General features: G+C 40.6%; 1 protein-coding gene across 7 annotated transcripts in view; it reads left to right on the forward strand.

The window, feature by feature from the left end:
- DTL (denticleless E3 ubiquitin protein ligase homolog) overlaps positions 1-20,118 on the forward strand; it is a 48,330-nt gene extending 28,212 nt beyond the window's left edge. For 3 of the 7 annotated variants that reach the window (XM_015062915.3, XM_027074484.2, XM_053209812.1), the window contains exons 14-15: positions 8,905-9,737; positions 11,644-13,673. In XM_015062915.3, coding sequence (XP_014918401.1) covers positions 8,905-9,737; positions 11,644-11,742 — 932 coding nt within the window. In that variant the 3' untranslated portion in view covers positions 11,743-13,673. Of the gene's footprint in view, positions 1-8,904; positions 9,738-11,643; positions 13,674-19,845 lie in introns of those variants that run through there. The other 4 variants (XR_008293385.1, XR_008293384.1, XM_015062916.3 and 1 more) reach the window with 4 other exon arrangements.
- Positions 20,119-24,673: the final 4,555 nt, after the last annotated feature.

Here is a 24,673-nt window from a genome sequence, read left to right on the forward strand (position 1 = left end):
GTATTTTTTTGTTCCTTGAAGGGGCTAATATGGCTATAGCCCCTGTGGCTGGTGCAAGCTAAGGAGAGGGAGGGGAATAGTAATGGGAAATGAGGTTCTTCTACAATTTGGCTTTTGTTCTGACAGACAGAAAGCTATTGCAGGGTTTTAAATAGACGAGTATCATGATCTGACTTTGCTTGATCATTCTTACTCCTGTGTTGAAAACAAATTGTAAAGGGAGCAGTATAAAAGCTGGAAGCTAATTTTAATGTCGTTTTGAAATAATCCAGGAAGCCATGATGGTGACTTGGACAGAGGGGTAGCAAAAGATATGGTAAGAAGTCTTCAAATTCTGGATATATGTACAAGGTGGAGCCAACAGAACATGGTGTGGAATCAGATGTGGGATGTAAGGGAGAATTACTAAGGATGACTTCAGAGCTTAGGGCTTGTAAAACTAGAAGAATGGAATTGCCATTGACCTAAACAGGAATCACTGCAGAAGGAACAGGTTTGGGAGGGAATAGCAGAAGTTCCCTTTGGATATGTTGTTTGATGTGATTATTAGACATTCAAATGGAGATGTCAGAGAGGGAGTTAGATGTTAATTTTGCAGTTTGGGGCTAACTAAAGCTATAAATTTGGGGTCCATCATCATAGAGCAAGGAAGCTATAGCTAAGGTAGAGAATAGGTCTGGGGTCTGAGCCTTGGAACACCCCAATGTTTAGAGATTAGAGAGGTGAAGAAACAGACAAACCAGAGAAGTTAGAGAAAAAAACCAGGAGAGTACTGTATTTTGGGACCCAAGTAAGTAATGGAGAGGGGATCCATTTGGTCAAATGTTTTTAGCATTCCACCTAAGACAAGGACTGAAACGACCTTTGGATTTGGCAGTGTGGGGATTATTTGGTGACTTCCATGAGAGCAATTTTGGTGGAGTGTCATGGTCTGATGGATGTTCAGGAGGATCAGAGAAGAGAACTTGGAGACTACAAGTATAGAAGGCTCTATCAAGGAGTTTTGCTAGAAAGGAAAGGAGAGAAATAAAAGTGGTGGCTGAAGGAAGAAGCAGCATTTGTTTCTGTTTTGTTTTAATAGGAATATAGCATTTTGGAGTACCTGGGTGGCTCAGTCAGTTAAGCGTCGGACTTTGGCCCAGGTCATGATCTCACACTCCGTGAGTTCAAGCCCCATGTTGGGTTCTGTGCTGACAGTGAAGAGTCTGGTTAAGATTTATTTTCTCTCTCTCTCTCTCTCTCTCTCTCTCTCTCTCTCTGTCCCTCCCCCTCTCCCCCCTCCCCCACTCTTGCTTGCACTCTGTCTCTCAAAAGTAAACGTTTAAAAAAATTTTTATTTAAGCAGTATAGCATTTTGTATGTGATTGGAAGGATCCTATAGAGAGAGAAACTTGATGCAGGGAAATTTACTAGAGCAGTGTTCTCAAGTAAGTGTGAAGAGATGGTATCGAATTCACAAGTAGAAGGGTAGGACTTTGCTAAGAGTGTGGATAGTTCATCCATAATAATTAGAGAGAAGGTGGAACATACAGGCACAGTGAAGGTAGATCAGAACCTATGGAAGTTGATAGCTTCTATTTTCTTAGTAAGATAGGAATCAGGATCATCAACTGAAAATAAGGGTAAGGGAGGAAGTGGTTGAGATTTGAGGAGAGTTAAGTGAGTCTGAAATAGTCACGCAGAGAAAAGAAGAGAAAGTGGACCAGGGAAATACGGTTGTTGGGCAGTGGGTCAACTTGAGGCTAGTGGTCATGAATTGCAAGTGAGCAGTGTCTAATGGTTGTCTGCTGCCCAGGTACAGATACACTATAGGTGCGGAGTTGCATTTAACCAGAGGTGTGGTTTAAATCCACAAGTGTAAAGTGAGAGGAGGGCCAAGGAAGTTGAGGGTAGATATGAGAGGATGGTTGTAATGGTTGACTGCAGGATTTAAACTGGGTAAGGAAGGAAGTGAGCATATAGTGGCACTAGGGGATAGTGTCAAAGTGGGAAGATAAATGAATTGAGGATCCCCTAGAGATGAGGGATTTTGGAGATTGATCACTAAAGTGAACTGTAATATAGGTGGTGGTTGAAACTGAGATAACAGGATTTGCAGATTGGTAGTAATAAGGTCAAGGAGTAAGTGGCTTGAGTGAATTAAAGGACAAGGCTATAGAAACCAAGGCATTGGAAAGACCATGTATGTGGATTTTGTAATAACCATGAATTGACAGAGACCGTATTGAAGAGAGTGATAGTACACCAAGAGCAAAACTCTTCCAAGCACTGGACCAGACAGAGGGGATTCTCATGTTATCAACAGATATATAGTAATAAGCTGGAAATTCAAGCTTAAAGATTCATTTTACGTTAACCATCAAGGCCTAAGCTAATGGGGAATTGAAGATGAGACCAAAAATATGCCCATTTTTCTAATGACTTAGTTCTTTAGTCTCTTAAAAGATGCTATAAGCAGAACTGGATTCCAGGGGAGGGTCTTTTACTTGTGGGTCTGCTTTAGTAAAGCCTTTGATGCCTTTATTTTTTAGTGTTTGGTGTTTCCTCTCTTTAAAAAAATTTTTCTTTTATTAGTATTATATAAGTTTAAAAAGCCAGCAAGTCCTTCAACAGTGAACGAGATAAACAGTCCCTAGATGCCCTGCCCCATAGTTCCCTTTTCTCAGGGACAGCCACTCTCAAATCTTCTAGCTGATTCTTTGATATGTGTGTCTATATCTCTGAATAGTATTTGTGCATTTCTGTTTCTTTTGATTTTTGTTTTGTTTTCAACTTTATCTACTGACGTCTCACTTTGTGAGATGAGGATTTCGCTCTCTGTGTCCCCACCATTACCAAGCCTCTGCATGCTCCGCATTCCCCTATCTTCCCAATACAGGATCATAATTTTGGTTTGAACAGGAGTTAGCTTTTTGTCTTTGGTTTTTTTCTATTCAGAAGGGAGTTAGATAGTAAACTGCTGTTACTTTTTATTTCCTGAACTTTTTTTCCCCCTTGAGGCTCTTTTTTTTTTTTTTTTTTTTTTTTTAAGAGACTTGTCAAGATGTATTTACCTACCGTAAGTCCACCCATTTAAAGTATACAGTGCAGTGGCCTTTAGTATATTGAGTTAGGCAGTCATCAACACAATCTCATTCTGGAATATTTTCATTATCCAAAATGAGGGTTCCAATTTCCCTATATCTTTATCAGCACTTGTTATTGTCTAATTAATTACAGCCCTCCTAGTGAATGTGAAGTGGTATCCATTGTGGTTTAGATTTGAATTTCCTTAATGGCTAACAATATTGAGCATTTTTTCCTGTGCTTATTATTTGCCATTTGTATATTTTCTTTGGAGAAATGCCTCTGCACATCTTTTGCCCAAATTTTAATTGGACTATTTGTCTTTTTAATGTTGAGTTGTAAGTGTTCTTTATATACTCTGGATATAAGCCCTTTGTCATATAACGATTTGCAAATATTCTCTTATTCTGTAGGTTGTCTTTTTACTTCCCTAATGATGTCCTTTGACACAAAATTTTCTAATTCTGATGAAATCCAACTTACCTGTTTTATCCTTTGTCAATTTGTGCTTTTGATGTTGTATCTAAGAAACCATTTCTTAACCCAAGGTCACAAAGAGATTTTTAGTTTTAAGCCATCTGGTCCATTTTGTGTTTATTTTTGTGTACGATATAAGTTAAGGATCTAAATTCATTCTTTTATACATGGATATCCAGGTTTCTCAGTATCATTTTTAACAGAGACTATTCTTTACTCCATTAAATTATTTTCATACCCTTGCCAAAAATCAATTGACCATAAATGTAAGGATTTATTTCTAGATTCTCATGCTGTTCCATTGATGTATATGTCTATCCTTAGGCTGATACTACATTGTCTTGATTACTATAGCTTTGTAGCAAGTTTTTGAAATTGGAAACTCTGGGTCCCCCAATTTTCTTCTTTTTCAAGATTATTTTGGTTATTCTTGGTCACTTGTATTTCTATACAGATACTAGAACCAGCTTGTCAATTTCTACAAAATAGTTCCCTGAGATTTTGATAGGCATTATATCAAATCTATAGTTCAGTTTGGGGAATACTGCCATCTTAAAGGTGTGTTAACTTTTGTGATCCGTGAACATAGATGTCTATCAGCTGCCTTGTCTTTATATTTACTTATCTATCCCTAATTTGGGAAAACAAAAAAGAGAAGAATCATGTGAGTAAAAAGCCATCAGTGTTTCTACCACTTACAAATAATTTTAATTAACATTTTAACTTATTTTTGAGATTTTCCTCCTTTTCCACAGAGATTCTTATTAATAGAATCATGTTTATACTGTAAATACATTTGGATTTCTTGGGGATGTCTTCCCTGAACATGACGTTCTAAGCACTTTCTGTGTTATCTTTTTAGCAAAATATTTAAAATAGTCCACTGAGTAAATGTTCCACAGTTTATCTAGCTATTCTCTCGTAGTTGGACATTTTGTTTCCAAAATTCTGTGAAACTTTTTTCTGAATTTAGGGTTCCCTCATCCCATTAAAATAGATTCCCAGAGGTGGCATTTCTATGTTAATTGCTGTAACCATTTTAAGAGTATTAATGAAAAGTGAAGTTGCTTTTAATTATTTTTAGTGTATCATTAATTATTCTTGGTTTTGGAAGCCAAGTCACAAAAAGAGTTATACATGTTGACCAAGTTTGGACTATAATAATAGCGACCACATTCAGCCATTATTGAGTATGAGCATAGACAATCTAAAGACCCACTTGGATTATCTTACTTAGTTTCCCAAACAGCCGAAACTAAAGCTCAAGGAAGTTAGGTTCGTCTAAGATCCCGCACAGCTGTGAAGTTTGTAGTAGAACCAGACTTCAAACACTTGCAGTCTGGTTTTAGAGTGCGTGCTTGGTCAGTGCTGACAGCTCAGAGCCTGGAGCCTGCTTCAGATTCTTTATCTCCCTCTCTCTCTCTGCCCTTTCCTCACCCACACTCTGTCTCTCCATTTCTTAAAAAATAAATAAACATTTAGAGTGCATGCTTGGAAGCACTCTCCAGTACTGCCTCCTTTAAAACCCAACACAGGAAAGCGTAGTTCAAGTTAAGACCCAACCAAGATTTCTCCATTCAGGGTGCTGCTAGAGTTACTCTGAAGAGCACTAAAGAAAATCAACCCCACTTGAATGCCAAAGGTTGGCACATTGGCTATTCAGCCCTGTAATCCAGCTTCCAGCAGCAGAGTGGCTGCTGTTAATCACACTACCAGTTTGAAAATGATGGTTCTCTGCTTTCCCAAGCTTCTAATTGCCACCCCAATCCTTCACTGTTGTCCTGGGCTTCGGATCTTCTCTTCTGGCCCTCTTAACACACCAACTAGAAGGCTTTAAACCCGAGGCACAGCGCCTTTTCCTTCTGCCCTACTTTTCCCAGCCAGCACCTGCTCTATCGCTTACTATTGTGTCACTGTTTCAGCCAGTGATCTCAGTACTGTCAAGGCAAATGGTTCTCAACCCTGGCTGTGCATCTTAACCAGTTGTGGAGCTTTTTAAAAGTTTGTGTGTCCCCGGAGATTATTCAGTAGGTCTGGGGTGGTGGCCAAGTACCTGTATTCTTAAAAAGCTCCAAGTAATTCTGGTATGCAGCCAGGATTGAGAACCTCTGGTCTAGGCATTATTGAGTGACAAAGATGATTGTCCTTATCTTGAAGAGAAGGAAACCTTACCTGTACTATCTCATGTGCTTGCCATAGTCTTGCAAGTCTGCAGAATGCTTACAGAGTCTGTTTTTTGATGCATGGAACCTCACTGTCATCCTTCTCAGCAGTAATGAAATTTCACAAACATTGTTTAATAATTCTTTGCTGGGTACTACAGGGGCCCTAGACCTAAAAATGAGTAAATTATCATCACCTGCCTTCTAGGTGCTCACGGTCTAGTGCAGGAGGCAGATACAAAAGCCCTGTAGTACATTGTAAACATTTCTCTTAGCTGTATAAACAAAAGGAGCCTACTTCCTGTGGGAGAGGAGGAAAGAAGTTTGTGAAATCTTCACAATGAAGTTAACGGCTGTCATCAGAGCCTGAAACATGAGGAGAAGTTTTACCTGGCCAAGAAGGGGCAGACTTGGCAAGAAAGCCACATGAACAAAGACAGAGATGTGACAGTGCACAGCTTGTTCAGGAAGCAGTGAGTAGTCTCCTGTAACAGGATCCTAAAGTAGCAGTACATGATATGACTGGAAAGGTAGGCTGAGGCCAAATGGCAAACTCTTATACAGAAAGAAGCTGCAAAGTGACTGATTATTAGTAAGCTTTCTATAATTCCTCAAAAGAACTGACTTGCAGGAGGCCCTTAGGGCAGTAATGCAGTCTGTGATACCGTGTCCTCAGATCTCACACAGTGCTTCGGGTCAATGGGGGTTCAGTAGATGATGTACTACCGGCCATGTTATATTTAAATCGAGGGACCATATAGTGACATACTGTGTAACTGTTAAAAAGAATGCAGTGTGTCTAAGTTTATAGAGATATAGAGGAAAAACACTGTTTAGAGAAAAGAAGAAATTTCAGAATGTGTGTATGTGGTGTGTGTTTGTGTAATAATCCATTGTTGGGTTTTTAAGATCTGATATACCTTTGTGTGGTAATAGGCATCTAGAAAATTGTGGGATGCACACAAGTAAAATGAGGTTGAAAAGAGGGCTTTTTACTTTTCGCTTAATTTCCCTTTGAAACTGAATTTTTTTTACCATGAAATTTTATTATCTTAATAATCTTATTACTATTTTTTTAAAAAGATTGAAATTTGGTGCAGAGTTTTGTTAACCTTCAAAGTTAATAAAATCTTCTCTTTGAAACCCCATGGTCCACTTCTTCCTCCATTTAACATCCTAAAGGAAGAGAAATGCCCAGCTTTCCACCACATCAGATCTCCCTCTGACCCTTAGTAAACACTTCAGATGTCTGCTACTCAGGTATCAGAAACTTAGATACCTGCTTAGCCCAGGGCCCAGCTTTTCCTTCTCCCCTAATCCTGTGTTAGAATGTGCCTGTTCTAAGACCCATGCTATTTTAGGACTTTCTCCCTTAACCCTACCCTTCAGCCCACTCTCGTGGAACTAATAACTGTAGGGACTGTGCAGTGACTGTTGATCTGTGCTGAAGAGTGACACAAATGAAAAGTTTCTGTCCTCCTGAAATAATGACTAATCAAGCTCTAGAGTATGAGAGCTATCACCAGATGCTTCAGGGACAGTCCCTGTCACTAACTCTCCTTCTGGAGCACGTTACTCCAGAATGGGATTTTCCAGTAAAATGATCTTAATTGAAAGAGCAGTATCACTTTGGCCATTTCTTTTTTTTTTTTTTTTTTTTTTTTTTTTTTTTTAACATTTATTTATTTTTGAGACAGAGCATGAATGGGGGGAGGGCCAGAGAGAGAGGGAGACACAGAATCTGAAGCAGGCTCCAGGCTCTGAGCTGTCAGCACAGAGCCTGATGCAGGGCTCGAACTCACGGACTGTGAGATCGTGACCTGAGCGAAGTCGGACGTTCAACCGACTGAGCCACCCAGGCGCCCCTGGCCATTTCTGAACGTATAGTTGATGGGGAAAGTTTAGGCAAAAGTCAGTTTGTAGAATTTCTCTGTCTCAAGGCAAAACTGCTTGATGAGTAAAAAGCACAGGGTAGAACATACAGGGTAACTAAATGACTGAAATTAGTGCTTGTGAATCTGTATTCTAGTGATTGTCTTATGTCAGCTCATCCTAAATTCAGTTGCATATAAATGCAATTCAAATGTAATTAAACTGAATTAAATATCAGAGTTATAATTCAAAGAGTTTGTGACTTAGAAATAATTGATGGCCTTTCCTTGTTACTAGAGACAGGAACACTATTTCAGAAATCTAGAAAGCTCAGAAGGAAAGTAAGAAAATACAGAGTTGTCTGTGGTGGGGCCAAAGTGGGAAGAAGCATGAAGTTTATAAGAATTTTCCTCAAGGGCTTGCCATTGCTTGTAAACAAGGGACAAGACACATAGAGAAGAGTTCTGTCCACTGACTTGCTTTACTGAGAGCAAGCATTTGGTTTTGGAAATGTTCTTTGGCATTCTTTGACTTGCGGAAAGTAGCCATCTATAAATTAAGGTGGAAAGCCAAGTAAGGCCTAATAACTTTAACAAGCAATTGATGGGATTATTTCCTGTGGACATTAAAAGCTCTCCATTTCACAGATATGGAAACTGAAGCAGAAGCAGAGGAGGTAAAGGGTTGTGTTCAAGTCAGTAGTAAATGGTCGTGCCAAATTTTAGACCAGTGCACTTATGTTTGGGAACCACTGTGCAGTGCCCCCCTGCCCTCACATTGCTCCAAAGCATATACAGGAATTGTAATGGCAACTTTACTTGTGAAAATAAAATATCATTAACAACTTAAATGTCTTGCTGTTACCTTAGAATACTTGGTAGCTAGTAAAAATTATAATGTACATCTATATTAATGTGGGGAAGGTCCATTATATGCTAAGAAGCAGGTTACTGAATAGTATATACATTATGGTCTCTTTTGTATAGAAAAAATTTGAGGTGTATAACGTATATATCACATGCACAAGTATAGAAAAAATGCTGTAAGTGGTGTACCTGGATGCTTTAAAATTTTCCCTTTAATATTTCTATATTTTCTAGATTATTACAAGTAAATGTTTTACAACAGAGTGGTTGGGAGGCTGGCAGTTAGGAAAGGGGAAGGAAAATGCTGAAAGGGTGTGGTAAGAATCAAGTGATTTATGTAATCGACTCACTGGGAAATCCATTCCTATATGAGTAAGTTAGTTATAATTTTCCTTGGTGAGAACTCAGGGATTTTCTATGGCTTTCTCTTCTGATTTTTGTGACCCTCTGTTCTTTTTCAGTAACAGTGACAAGTAGCCAGAGCACTCCTGCCAAAGCCCCCAGAGTAAAGAGCAGTCCATCTATTTCTTCCCCATCATCAGCAGCTTGTGCTCCAAGCTGTGCAGGAGACCTCCCTCTTCCTTCAAATACTCCCACATTCTCTATTAAAACCCCTCCTGCCAAAGCCCGGTCTCCCATCAGCAGAAGAGGCTCTGTGTCCTCGATCTCTCCCAAGCCACCCTCGTCTTTCAAGATGTCCATTAGAAACTGGATGACCCGAACACCATCCTCCTCACCACCCATCACGCCACCTGCTTCTGAAACCAAGATCACTTCTCCAAGAAAAGCCCTCATTCCTGTGAGCCTAAAATCATCCCAAGCAGTGGCTTGCTCTGAGTCCAGAAATCGAGTCAAGAGGAGGCTGGACTCAAGTTGTCTGGAGAGTGTGAAACAGAAGTGTGTGAAGAGTTGCAACTGTGTGACTGAGCTTGATGACCCAGTTGAAAAGCTTCATTTGGATCTGTGCTGCCTTGCTGGTAGCCAGGAAGACCTTGGTAAGGACTCTCTAGGTCCTCCCAAACCAAGCAAGATTGAAGGAGCTAGTATGAGTATCTCAGAGCCTCCTTCTCCCGCCAGTCCTTATGCTTCAGAAAGCTGCGGAACACTACCTCTTCCTTTGGGATCTTGTGGAGAAGGGTCTGAGGTGGTAGGCAAAGAGAATAGCTCCCCGGAGAATAAAAACTGGTTATTGGCCATGGCGGCCAAACGGAAGGCTGAGAATTCATCTCCCCGAAGTCCATCCTCCCAGACCCCCAATTCTAGGAGACAGAGTGGAAAGACTTCTCCAGGCCCGGTAAGTCGGCAGTGGTGGGAAGATGCATTTCCTAACTTGAAAGGAGCCAGTGAGAACATAGATTCTCTAACTTGAGGAGGTCAAGCACAAATCCCTTCTCAGAAGTCAGGATTTTTTTTTTTTTCTTTTTTTTTTTTTTTTTTTCAGTAAATCTATTTATACCTAGGGTTGCCAGATTTAGCACATAAAAATTCAGGACAAATATTGCGTGGGACATATTTATACTAAAAATTCTTTATACTGAAAGGTTATTTGTTTGAAATTCAAATGTAACTAGGTGTTGCTGTATTTCATTATCTAGCAACCCGATTTACTCCCATTAAAATCCCCTCCGTGAAGGTCCATACCACTCAGCCCTGGTGTCTGTTTCCTCAAAGCCTTCATCATGCTCTAATATATCAATTCAAAAATATCTTCCCTCTTCTTTGTTTGGCATTATTCCCTCCCCACCTAACCCCTGCGTTTTTTGTTTTTTTTTCTTTTCCCCATTAGCCAGCCCCTGGCAACCACTTTTTATAGGTTCCCTCCCCTTTTTATAGATAAAACTGACATTCATGGGCAAGTTACCAACATCCATGAATAGATTTCCAGTTTGGTCATTATGGTTTATGATTATTTCAAATACAGTGAAACTTAGATACTTAAAGCAATTTAAATGCAGAATCCTTCCAGATTTTTATGATTTTCCCCCCATTTTTTTACCGTCACCTTGCTCACACCAGTATTTTTGGCAATTCATCTATATCTATACTTTTTAAACATTCAGGTTAGTTTCACTTATCTTTTTAAGACTACTGTTGTCATTGACTGACACAATATTGAAGTTAAATAATTTCAAAAACACATATTGCTGGCAGAAATAGGTTTGTGAACCTTAAAAAGCAAATGACCTATTGAAATGGTGGAGGGAGAAGTAGCTATGAGCATTGAGTGAGTATGGGCACAGGTCAGAGGGACTAGAAAGCTTCAGGTAATCAGTTTGCAAGTGGGGGGGGGGTAGGTTCACAAAGTTTCTGCTCTGATTCATAGTGGTTCTTGCTCTGTGTTAAGAAGGTGGTACAATGATTAAAATTCAATCTAAAAGCTGGAGAGCCTCAAGCCAGCTCTAGTTTAATAAGTGTTCATATCCCCCATCCTACTGTCCTGAAGCCTGTCCCATAATTTTAGGGAAAATAAACTAGAAATATTTTAAAGATTACTTAAAACACAGAATCCAACCAAGATCTTGCTACAGAACATGGGGAAAGAAAACAGGTATCAGGAATCTTTTCTTTCTTCTCCTAAAATTATCTTTGTATCTGTTTTTTGCCCCTGACCAAAATCCTTTTTTTCCAGAACTGATCTCAGCTGTGTGTTATCAGAAAAGTAATTTCAGTGAAAAATTGTTTTCACTAATATGTACATTATAAAGGCTTTTAAAAATAGTGTGCCAGTCCCATATATTTCCGGTTTTATAATTTCAATCTTTGAAGCTAAAGTTTCTTTAGAAGGTTTTTCTTCTTTATGTGCATAATGATAAGACTTCCTCAGAAAAGGGTAGCAGCTGCCATTTGAATCCCTGTCCCATTTGTAAATGGGGGGGGGGGTGATTTACTCATTTCTTTCAAAGAGGAGGGTTATTATAGCCTTTAGGTCTTATCAGGAGGTTAACTAGTAAATATTTTCAGTTCACATGAAAAATCTATGCCTTCCATTCTTACATACATCTATTAAATTTTTATTAAATTCAGTACAAATCAGCCAAAAGAGACATTGCCCTCAAAGTATTTGGAACTTGAAAGCTGGCTGACTAAATAATCAAATTTCTAGGCATCCCAACTTAAAATACCCTTTACTGATAACTTGCTGAAGTAACAGCTGAACTTTATCTTAGAAAATCTCTGAAATCTAAACTTTCTTTTTCTAGGTCACTATTACTCCCAGCTCCATGAGGAAAATCTGTACATACTTCCATAGAAAATCTCAAGATGACTACTGTAGTCCCGAACAGTCAACAGAATTATAGATTCTAATCTGAGTGAGTTAACTGAACTTTGGCCCCTTAAAACAAGACAAAAAATACAACAGAGTGATTCAGTAACTCTGATCTTTAAGAAAGCTACCATTCTTTCATTTTCAGAGAAAAATCGTTTCAACTCTGAAGCTTACCTACTCTGGTTCTAAGCTTATATGCAGCTTCCTTGGGGTGAATGCTGTGTTTAAATTCCATAAAGTAAGTTTGTCACTCTGTAACATTTTGAATGAGTAGTCTTCACTTTTTAAATTATGCCTCTTCTCTACAATAATGACATCCCAGCTCATAGAGGCAAAAAGTAAGACTTGTCTCTTGTTACTCTGAGACTGTGGGTACACAGTGGAAAATATCTGTTGGTCACAGCAGGAGGCCTGTCTGTGAAGGCCAAGTGCTGAAGAAGTCTTCTGCTGGGGACCCCTGGATCTGTGCTGCCTCAAACAAATATAATTTCATTTAAAATTTATATAATCTTTTCACTACACTTTTGGCTTTTTTGTTTTGTTTTGTTTTTAGTATGTGTAAAAATGTGATGTTCAGATAAGTACATTTATATTGATTCAGTGTTAAAATACAGTCTTCTTAAGTTAAAATCATCTTTATTTTCAGAGCAGTGATAAATGTCGACGCTTTGGAGAAACTAGGAGAACAACACTAGAAACCTTTACCTGGCCTTTTTCCCCCAAATATATCTCCCATATGAGACTATGACCCTTATATTTTTTACTAAGCAATTTACTATGTAGCAACCCAACATCATGTTCTATAAGAGGTTATGGTTTTGCCACTTACTAGACAAAGATACTTATAAAATCAATAGTCCTGCATGGAAGCTGGGGTGTGAAATCATCTTCAGTTCTCTAGGGGCTGCAAGTTTTTCAAAATATAAGTCATCAGATTTTAAGAAAAAGTAATCATCTCTGATTGATACTTTTATAAAAGAAGATAGGTCTGAACTGAAAACCCAGAACCTAAAAAACAACTCTTGGCTTTTTAACTTGATTTTTTGGATTTTCTTCATGTATATATATGAAAAAAACAAAAAACAGTGACCCGCTAGAATAGCCCTGAGCTGAAAAGTCATGGAAATTTCTCTAGATATTTAATGTAGAAGATGTTTAGACTGACTCTAAGTTAATAGTGTACAGAATATCTTGAGCATCTTCTCCTTTAACCAACAGTTACATGTCGATCATCTTGAATTGAACTGTTGTTTTATATTTGTCCCCTTTATAAGCTCATAGAAACAAGTTCCATGTACTTTCTATGTGCTACATCCTTAGAAGGGACTCCCCTAACAATCATGAAACTTGATTCATTTTATCCATAACCCTGAGAAATGTGTAGAGTTTATTCATATTTTTGTCATAATTTAAAAATCTGTTCTTAATGACAACTTTTTAATTCCTTTGCTTCCTATAAGTCAAGCTTGTAACAACCTGCACTACATATGTTGATTACGCGTGGTTTTCTCCAAGGAGAAAAATAAGTAAAGGGAAGCCACAGAATTGCTGTTTTTGAAACAAAGCACTCCATAGCATTAACTGAGTATTTAGGAATTTTACTTATAATTGGTGTTTGATTTTTGAATGTTAGGCTATGGGAAGGTGTTGCTTATGACCATATCTACTAATAATGGTATCTGTCTCTTGCTTTGAACGCCAAGTGGAGGGGAAAAAGGATAACTAGATAATTACATTCTTTGTATCCTTGAACATCTAACAGCTCTGCTGAGTGAAATTGGGGTAAATGTGGCTGGCAGGAACTGTGCTGAGAGTCTACTGGCTGTAACACGTCCCACTTGTAAAACTAGTACTTCAAATGGGTGCCAAAGGTCAAATGTAATGAGATAATAATTATCCCTGCCTCTGTCAGTGTCAGACTTTGAGCTGATCCTGAATAATAAAGCTTTTTACCTTATCTGATATCCTTTTCTGAGCTTTTTGCATTAACCTAGAAGCAGTCTACACAAAAGAACTATAGTAGTAATCAAGAATCCCTTCTACTTGTTCATTGAATAAAATTTGTTTATTCCCAAGGATATGATCTAGTTCAAGCTGAAAGAAGTTTTAATAAATATTGTCTTGCTTGGTCAGACCTTGAGCGCTTAAGATGGCTTGAATTACTTGATGAAGTAGGGTGGAGTGATGTAGTTCTTTTTCTAAACAAGTATTTCCAGTCCAAGCTTTTCCATTTGAATACACTCCAAGCATTATTGCTACAGTGCTGTATTAGAGTTTCCTTTGGCTGTTTCATCACAGGCCCTTAATTTACTTTTGTGAGGGTTGACTAATTAGTCCTTTAAAATGTTTCCTTTAATCTGGGCTGCACATTTAACTGATGATAAATCAAAACCATCTGTAGCTATCCCTGTTGGACTGGCAGAGGGTGAGTTCAGCTCACTACCCCATCTCTAGCCCTAAAAGCTTAAAACTTCACTAAGACTTTCGGGAAACCCAGTATAGGAGGCATTTTTTAAAACCTCAGCTGGGCAATATAGATGCCTGGAGATAACTTTTTAGTGTGTGTGTGTGTGTGTGTGTGTGTGTGTGTGTTGTTTAGTCCCCAGCTTGAAATCAGCCTATGGTCATGATCTTGTACGGTCATATATCAGTTCAGCATGTGCTTTTTGAGAGCCTATCCTAGCAGATAAACTGCTACTCTCAGATCTGTTTTTCCTGGACTTCCCTTCACACTGCTCATAAAGCAAAGGCTGAGTAGCCTCATAGAATGAGTTCACAACTAGGTAGCATGCGCAGCATTTTACAGCTGTGCATCAGAAGAGAGATTAGAGGAGAATGTCATGTTGGGGAAACGGAGTTATTGTCCTCCACATGGCAATTCAAGGGCTGAATATGGGTCCAGTGAGCTCTTGCTCATCAGCTCTCCCTACTTCTCAACAGGTCTCCATAGGAGGTTCTTTGGCTGCCTAGGTTTGGATCATGCCACATTGTGAACTAACTAACCATCACTCATTAAATTCTTGGGAATTATGGAAAACCCTGCTTTATGCATTATTAGCTCTTTAGATACTGGATAAAAGTTATGGGGAGGCCAAACACAACATCTTGCTGGACATGATGTGAGTCTAATGCTTCGTTAGATCTAGTGCTAGGAATACAAGCTCAGCATTGTTCTAAGGAACCCATTTTGTTGTCTAAAGTGGCAGAAAAGCCTTTTTTATTTCTGAGCTATGTTTAAATGCTTGTTAAAAAGTGCAAGGGTCGTTAGGGAATGTGGTGGGGTAAAGTCAGCCTTTTAAAAAAAATCACCTGAGCATATTAAGCAGCTTGTTCAGATCAGTATGCTTACAGCAAGTATATAGAACACAAATAAGAAGTATTATATTATTAAAGAATAGGCTTATTCCATCCCCAGAGCTTACCCCTCCCATTTCCTGGCTAAGCCAAGAAAGAGGATTTCAAGGATATATAACCAGGTTCTTTATTTTGAATTTCAAAGGTTTAGTATTCCATTTATACTTCATTTCTCTTTAATTTCCTTAACTTGCCACATGCCCCTTCCTGTTTTGACATTCTAAATAATTTGTATTCAAGCCATTTTGTGGACTATGAATAGCACATTTCAAAGTGCCTTTGACTGGAAGGCTTTCAATTCAGTCAACATTTTATTCATCACCTGGGTGCCAAGCCCCGTGTGAGGCACCTGGTCTGCAGAGTTCTTCTCTTTATTTTCGGTTGTCAAAGGAGTCACTTTACCTGTGGCACTTCGGTAGACTAAAGTCAGCATTTGAGAGAAACAGGCAAAGATCAGATTTTCAAGTCCTTTGAGTGAAGTTGTTTGTGAGCAGCTGTAAATGTAGCAAGTGCTGTCTGGAAGCCACATAGACTGTTCCCTCCAGGAAGTTCATTCAGCAGCTTCTTGGAGCACCTTAACTTTTCAAAGTAAAATGCTTTTCTCATGCATGGTTCTATTATATTCTTTACAATATTACGAATGATGGTTAAAAACATATTCTCTGTAGCCAAACTGCCTAGCTTTGAATCCAAGCCCTAGCTGTGTGATGTTGGGCAAGTTCCTTAACCTCTCTGTGAAGCGGTTTTTCTCATTTGTAAAATGGGATTGTGCGGTTATTATAGGTATAGCTCTTGGGACAGTGCCTGGCACATAATAGCTAACATTTATTGAACAATTACTGTTAGCTATTATTCTCAAAGTAGAGAGAGCAAGATTCTATCCTTATTGAATAAATGGGCATAAAGGTTTAACTTTTTGTTTCTAAATCATTCCTGTCCATTCCCGTTCCACTAGAGCCATGGTCCTCAAAGGTATGGGAACTAAATAAGAATCACTTGGGAAGCTTTTTTGTTGTTGTTAGTGTTGCTTCGGTCTTCTAGTCCTGACACTTTTCAAAAGGAGCAAATAGACCTCTGGGTGGGAGGACAAAACCCTCCAGTTTCACAGGTGTTTGATATTCATGAATCTTTCCCACCAGGTACACATGAAAATTACAGAGGTTATTTCATATGTGGCCTCAGCCAATGTTCAAAGAGGTATAATTTGCAAATCTGTATCCTGCACTCCTAAGCAAGCCATGCATTTGCTCACACAGAGCCCATCCTCCCATTTCCTGACTGCTGCCCCCAGCTCACGATACTGTTTAACACGTGTTCACCCCTAGGGAGGAAGCCACAGCTGGCTCACCATTAATGCCGACTCTTGATCACTTGTTAGGCTGTTGTGTTCCCTGGCCAGTGGGAAGGCAAATAAGAGATGAAGCTCAAAGCAGGCCGTGTGGCTGTCTTAGTTGGATGCAAGATTCAAACATTTGACTGAGGAGTAATGTGTAGACTCTAGATTCTTTTTTCTCACTTAATGAGATTCTTCCGTGGGCTTCTGTTTGGTGCCAGTGATACCTGTTGCCAGTGTCACACCAGTGCCAAAATACCAGTTGTGAAGGTTTCAGACTCAACATTGGGGTTTCTCTTGGCATCTGAGCACCAAATTATGCTGCCACTGCCACTGCTGCTGCCGCTGTTCAAGACTCTGGTTTCCAAATGGGAACTTGTAGTTCTAGAATGGGGCATTCTTTTATTAGCTGGTATCTGCACCTCTGCAAACAGATGATCCCACCATGCTCAGCCCCCTTCATGGGTTGGTGCCAAAATTATCAATTCAAATGAAGATGATAAGGGCTACTTTTTTTTCCCTGTTATCAGCCTTTTAATCTTTCTTAATGTTTGTTTTTGAGAGAGAGCGCAAGAGGGAGAGGAGCAGAGAGGGAGACACAGAATCCAAAGCAGGCTGCAGGCTCTAAGCTGTCAGTGCAGAGCCCAGTGGTGGGGCTTGAACTCATGAACCGCGAGATCATGACCTGAGCCAAAGTCAGCCACCCTGGGCGCCCCAGCCTACTCACTTTTAAAGTCATAGTGTAAAAGTACCGTAATTGTACAAATCAGCCCTTCCCCTAACAATATACTACCAGACAATATATGTTACTGAAACAACAAACTATAAATAAATTATCTGGCCTTGCTATGTTGACCTGTAGTTAGCAAATATTGTCATAACACATCATTCAATAATCATTCCAAACCACTCTTCCCCTTTTCAATTTCTTTTCTACCTTTTTTCTATAACCTACAGTGCACTCACAATATTCCAAGAATTATTTAATAAGAAGCATAATATGGCTTATTAAGCATAACGGTGAAATAGTGATGATACAGGAACTGAAATAATTAAAACTAAAATCCAGTAAGGCACTGTTGCCTCTGTAATGGGTCGTTGTTTGGCCCACCAGTTGATGTCGAGTTGGAAATGCCGCTTCCTCAAAAGCCTTATTGAATTTAGATAACTTTATGTGGAAGTAAGAGACTCAGAGTCCAAAAATCACTGTCTTTACAAGGGTTGACTTAACAGACAAGTCGAAGCGAACGTTAATAACTTCAGGGTAGGGGTAAGGAGAGGATGGCAATGCTAAACATTTCTCAGCTCCCTAATGAGGCGATTAGGTATTGGCCTTGAAGTGTTGAACCTGTAATTAAGTTTCTGGCTTTGGAAAACTAGGTCCTAAAAGCAAGAGATACAAGCAACAAAGTCTGGAATCCTATATGGAGAGTTTAGAGGATAAGGAAAATTAGAATGTGGTTTTTTGACAATTAGGAATGGTTTCTGTTGCAGCCAACTCTCTTGTACAACAAGTTTCACAAGAGGGTGCCATTTAGAGCAGCTTGTTAATTTGAGCTATCCTCTGGTGTCCTCTTGCCTTCCTGTTTACTTTGACAGTATTTCTAGTCCCATTCACTTTTTCCTTCTTCATGTTATGTTGCCCGCTGAACTCTGTTGAATAGTGCTTAAAGTCAGGGCTGTGTATTTGATTCCCAGATGGGCCAATTCACTTCACCCTGTCCTGTGGCCACAGGCGGCATCCCACTTGCCTACCCTAGCCAGCTGCTCCAGCAAGGAGTGAGAAAAGTATTTAGGCTCAGTATAAACACTGGAGACAAACTCATAGAATATCTCCTCACTACCTCACTACATTTTGAAAGGCTGTCTTTCTCCTTAAAGACCAAGTTTATAAACCTCTTTTGACCAAATTTATATAGATTGTTTCATGTAATACACACAATTGCCCTATAGGTAGGTATAATTTGTTATCCACATTTTGACAGATAAAGAAACTAAAGTACAAAGAGGTTAAGTAATCAGCCCAAGGACACATAGCCAGCACTTTGTGGATTTGGTCTGACTCGAAGCCCACAGTCTTAATTCCCATACTATAATGCCTCACAGAAAGAAACTTGTCCCTGGCCCTCTATTAATCAAATACACGCTTTCTATTTTGCACACACTTAGAAGAACTCTCAAAATGTTCCAAATATATTTTCTCTTTGAGTAATAAATGAAAAAATGTTACTTCTTGGAGAGGAAACCATTCTTAACTACCAGAGGAGAGTGATGCGCAGCACTAGAAGCTAGCATCAGTACCGATAATGTGTGTTAATAGGAACCTAAGATTAACACGATTGAAGGTTGGAAAAAAGGAGCGAAGAATTCTGAACAAAATTCTTCAGAAAAGAAAAGTAGAGAAAGGCTTGCTCACAAATGTAGGGGAGAGACTGAAGAATGGAGATGAGGATATACATACCCTCCGACCCAGCAATTTCACCCCTGTACTCTAGGGAAGCTCACATGCCCAGGGCACGAAAACAAAGATGGTCAGAGTGTCATTGTTTACACTGGCCAAAGCCTGGAAACAACCCAGATAACCAGCCAGGGTAGAATGGGTAAACTTGGATACTCATGATAGAACACTATGTAACCATGAAATGAAAAAGAATAAACTAGCTACACACAGCAAGAATGAGTGTTAGAACGGTGAGCAGAAGAAACAAGCAAATGCATGTGATATGATTTTGTTCATGTCAAGTGTTAACAAAAAATGCAATACTGAACTAGTATGGAAGCGTACATACATGGGTGGTAAAAGGCAAAACAAGGATCATGATCACAATAAATCAAGACGGTGGATCCCTCTGGAAGATTGTATACTTGGGAAGTAACGGGGACTTCCTAGGATGTGGCAAGGTTCTCTCTTCCCCAGCTTGGTGGTCACATGGGTGTTTGCTTTATAATTATGTCTTGCATTTATGTTATACACATATTTCTGGATGTTTTATGATTCATGTTTTTAAAGGCTTTTGAAAAGGAATGAAGATTAAATAGTTCTATAGAGAAGATTAGGCAAGATGTGGGGATAGAGAAATTCTAGATAGATTTGATAATAACAATTATTCAAATAGAATAAGCTACTAGGGAAGTCTGTGGGATCTTTTTAATACTCTGTAAGGAAAAAGGAGAATCCTCTGTTCCCTCAAAGCAGAAGGATGAACCTGACTTGCATTCACTATATTCATTCAGTTTAAAAGAAAAGAACTGATCCTTTAGTAAACCATACAATTGCTCAGATATGGGGTTGGGATTTCCATAATTGGGACTGAGCCAGAAGCTAGCAAGCAGGACGAGTTAGAAGAGAAGGTCCTGCAGCATTTGACCTTCTAAAAGTTTCACACTAAGTACATTTCTTTTTTTTTTTTCCTTCTTCCCCACTCATATTTTCTTTCTCTTTCCAAGATTCGTCATCAAATCAAGGCAGAAATGGGCCATGGAAATCAAATTCTTACTTTCAAATGAAGAAACTGGCCTGGGGAAGTTAACCAGTTTGACTAAGGTCACAAAACTAGATAGTGGCAGAATCCGTTCTGGCACCCCACATTGTTTGTACCCTAGTCTTCCTGATCTACTAGCCATTTCTCTACGTACCATTTTTAAGATCCAGTTTGAACCCTCCCTCCTTCCTGTAAGAGGTATTCACAGATTTTCCTAAATAAACCTTCCTTCCACTCAGCCTCATGCGTGGTGCCTTGTTTTAATGCCCTCAGTAGTGCTTATCACATTTGTCTCAGAATTACAGATTGTATCCTCCTAAATGTCAAATTGGTCTAATTCATTTCTACATACCTAGCGTTAGGCTCATCGGAGCCAATTATTAAATACTCAGGAATTTTGTGAGCTGGTCATTAAAATGTAGGTAACTGGAAATCGGTCCTGGTGAGAGTCTTTGCACCATGGAGTAAACAAAAGCTGCAAATCAGGGCTTCCCCCCCGCCCCGCCCCCAGGGAGCCAGGTTACCAGCACATCACTGTACGAATCCCACCACCACCAGCAGCCACCTCTAGACTTGCTGTGATGCAGAGCAGTCGCAAGGAGCACGAAGAAGGAAGGATCCAGTACAAGTGAAGACCAAAAAGTAACAAGAATTCAAAAAGCATCAGTTCAGGAGCCCAAGGAAGAGAATGTTTTGAGAAATAGGTGATTCACTCTGCAGACAAGTCAGGAAGATGAGAGCTTGAATAAGGCCAGCACATCTTTGCCTTCTCAAGAGCTTTTTCAGTAGCATAATAAGGATGAGATGTGGCTGGGAATGAAAAAATGGGGGTGGTTAGGAAATAGGCAGTAAATGTAGATGCCTTTAAAAAAAAATGGCAGTCTTCCTTATTAAGCAGCTATTTCTGAATACCTACTGTGTGTCAAGCCTTGCACTAAACAAAGATGACATACAGGCCCATCTTCAAGCTGCTCCCCGGTGCTTAGGGCAGACAAGAGAATATTGAACACGCTGTGATGAGGGCTCTGATGAAGACAGATGTGGGGCCTGTGGGAGCACATCAGACAGCCTGTGCATTCAGGGAAAGTGTCATACCAAAGCTGACCGAGCTGAGCCTTAGAGAAGAAACATTTTCTAGATGGTAAGTGAAGGAGGGACATTCCTCACAAAGGAAATAGTGGTCTGAGGGTGTGAGGAAGAGTGGCCTGTCTGAGGAACTCTTGAGTAGTTCCATTTCCTGTTAGAGCTGGAGCAGAGGGAACATATAAAACACCAGCAGATGAGGCTGCAGAGGCCAGCAGGGCTCAGGGCATAGACACCCCTACAGTGCCGCCATACTGAGTTTGAACTTTATGTCAAAGGCCCTGGACAGCCACTGAATGACTAAGCAGGGGATAAGCACAACCATTTTTTTTTTTTTTAGAAAGATGATGCTGGTAGCAATGTGGAGGGTCCATTGGAAAGGGACCAGACGTCAGGCAGTTCACCCAGTCAGAAGGAGACTAGTAATCTAAGCGGTAAGGAGGGTGGGCCTGAAGTGAAGTAATGGGGGTGCATAACAAGGATATTGCCGATTTGAGAGATACTCTTGAAATGGCAAACTAGTGTTTTCCTAAGTGGGTAAAAGAGGAATCATGAATCCCAGGATCCTGGCACTGGCAATGGGGTAACAGTGGTATCATTTGGGGAAGGGAGATACAGAGGTGATAGGATTATAAGATTGTTTTCCTTGGGGACACCTAATGGACAGCCATTGGAGATGCCCCATCGGTAGTTGCATGTATACAATTGGAGCTCTGGAGAGCCGTCTGGAGTGGAAAGGATTTTTGGTGTGAAAAGAATAGTTACAAGGGGAGCTCACAGAGATCAGCCAGAAAGACAATGTGTAGCATGGTAGCTCTCAAACGAGCAAGTACCCCACCAGTTTTTGATTCAGGGTATCTGAGGTGGGACCTGAAAAATACGCATTTCTAACAAGTTCCCAGACTGTGCTGATGCTGCTGGTCTGGGAATCACACTTGGAGAACCATCAGTATAAAGAAAAGCCAGCATTTGGGGGTGATTAAAGAAAGAAGTGACAGAAGTGAGTGAGGAGGAGTCATTTTAGGAAGAGATGGTCAGGATAACGTTTCAGGAAACAAAATTCAATAAAGTCAGGCAAGATGAAGAACAAATAACGTCAACTGCATTTGGCAATTTAGAGGATACTACTGGAGCCAGGTGGCAGTATCACGGAGAAAGGGGGAGATGGTCATTGTAGTTTACTCTCCAAGGAGTCTGACTGAGAAAAGTGAGAAAGGATAGATGCTGGGGAGCAGGTCATGATCAGGAAAAGATCGGCTGATGGTAAAAATGGAGTAAACGTATAGCTAGGCAAAAGGAGGGTGTGGAAAAGAAGGAAAAGGAACAAATGCTTTGAGTGCCTAATCTGTGCCAGGCTCTACGCTAGGCTCTTTAATAAATACAACCCTTTAAGTGGATTATTATTATTTCCATTTTACAGAGAAAGAAACTAAACCTCTAAATTTAAATAATTTGCCCATAGAAGATAACGAGTAGTAAAGGAGGGATTTAAATCCCAGCCTCCAAAGCCAGTTCACATGGAAATGGCTGGAAATAACCATTATGAGAATTACAGTGTCTTCCCTCCCTAGAGAATGGAGACCAGGACACTGCAGCCCAGGGATGCAGCCAGGGATTCTAAGCCCTTAGAATGACCCAGGGCTATGGTAGATGTTGTCTAGAGGGAAGCTATATGGGAACTGATTCAATCAGAAATGAGGCAGGAGAAGATAGAATTCCCTGAGATTCTAGATATTCACTGGGACTTCTGCGGCGATGCCTTTGGTCTCTGATCTACATTGACCAAAAATAATAGTCAGAGTTGAAATGCACATATGTCCAATTAGGAGTGAACAAAAGTTGACTTAAAAGATTGCTGAACTGCAGCAGGAGCTCTGATGAAAGTCAACTGACTTTGTGCAGAGTTAATGATCATCTTATGATGAGACATGATATAATGTCTCGCCCAGATTGCCTAATCTTGACTGCTACTTGCTAATTCTGTGACTTTCTGCAATTTACTTCATCTTTCTGAGCCCCCATTTGCTCACCAGGTGAGAGAAGTATTCACAGTATTGTCCTCATTGTTATTGGGTAGGGGTTGAATGAGTCAGTATGTGTCAAGTGCCTAGACAAGTGCAAGATGTGTGCTAAGTTTTAACTTCTTATAACTTCCGGGGTGGCAAAATTCCTACCTTGAAGAGCACGCAGTGGGGAAAGAGAATCAGACACACATGCTCTTAATGGGATGGTTTGTCAAGGGCTCAGGTACACAGGAAGCTGGTCAGTTTCCAAAAGAGCTCAGCAATCTGGTAGCAGAGGCAAAGAAAGCTGAGCTGGGGATTAGCAAGGATGGGAAGGCAGCAGCAAGGAAGCACCCAGGGAAGAATAAAGAAAGGGATCCATGAGCACTCCGGGACAGCCAGTAGGTCCAGGCTGGATATGGAGGAAGTGGGAGATTCTGGGGAGGGTGGAGGAAGAAATACCTCGACAGGTAGAAAAAAAGTCGCTTAGGTTGTGGTCCAAGTAGGGCTGTGAGAATTTGAGATGACGGGGGCCATTCTGGTACCCATCTCCAAATCACGTTCATCACAGTGACTCATAGGTTGGGCAGAATTTAGTCGTGTAGTTTTTCAAAATGATGGTGAACCCAGGGTATCTGAAGGGTCCCCCTCACTTCACAGGGATGCAGTGGCCAAGAAAGCTGTGAGGCAGGCATTAAGCCACTGAGGAGGATAAGAGTGCAGGAAATCAGGATACGGTTGGATGGACAAGGTGGCCAGTAAGATGGGATGCTGTGCCCAAGAGGGATGGGGGAGCATGGTCTGGGGAAACAACGGGAACTTGGAGAATGCCAGTTTGTTCTCCTGACCTTGAAAACCAGGGAAGGGAGAGAAACTGCCCTCTCTGGAGAGGGCCAGAGGGCAAAGCAGGGCAGGTGTTCATTTAGGACAAGAAGGTGGAAAGAGTGTGTGTTGAAAAGGTGGGGAAGGTAAGGAAGTGTGTTCACCGGTTAACACGCTGTACCGTCCAGGGGCAAGGAGACACATGTTCAAAGGCCTAGAAACAGTTAAGTAAAGCCCCGTCCTGTGGTAGGATTACTGCCTGGCAGGAGGTGAGAGTCAGAGGCCAGGCCATGCAGCTCTGCCTGGGCCCACCACGCCAGGACAGGACCCTGCCAGAAGAAAGAACCGTGGCCTCCTGGGTCAGTGCACTCGGCCTATTTCTGTACATTCAGGCTGCTGAGTAATGGCTCCAAAGGCAGTGCCAGCATCTCACAGGGCGCAAGGGGAAAGTGAGAAGTAGGGCTTGGCACCTTATTTTGGGACCTGCCGTCACAGGCCCAGCCCTCCAGTTCCATGTGCCTGACACTCAGCTACAGCTCTCACTGTGAGTCTGGATGACCAGCCCTGCAGGTCTGGCTGAGATGCCCAGGCAGCCCTCAAGAAAGAAGAGTTGTGCGGTTTCCCCAGAGAGAGAATTCTGAGTACTTACTCCCTGAAGGAGAATTGCCAGTCATTCCAATTGGTCAACCCACTAGGCTAGTGCCTCAGCTTGAAGACCCTCAGAAGTGAATCCTCAGAAGTGAATCTTCTCTCCCTGCTCACATGGTCTTCTAAATACCATAAAATGACAATGACCCAGCTCTAAACCTGAGGTATCAAGGTGTGTAGTTTGAGCCAGAGTGTTCTTTGAGCAAGATTCCAAAGGGGTGGGGGGGGTGGGGCGGG

This window comes from Acinonyx jubatus, chromosome E4, assembly GCF_027475565.1.
Source record: "Acinonyx jubatus isolate Ajub_Pintada_27869175 chromosome E4, VMU_Ajub_asm_v1.0, whole genome shotgun sequence".
In the NCBI taxonomy this organism is placed as follows: Eukaryota; Metazoa; Chordata; class Mammalia; order Carnivora; family Felidae; genus Acinonyx; species Acinonyx jubatus.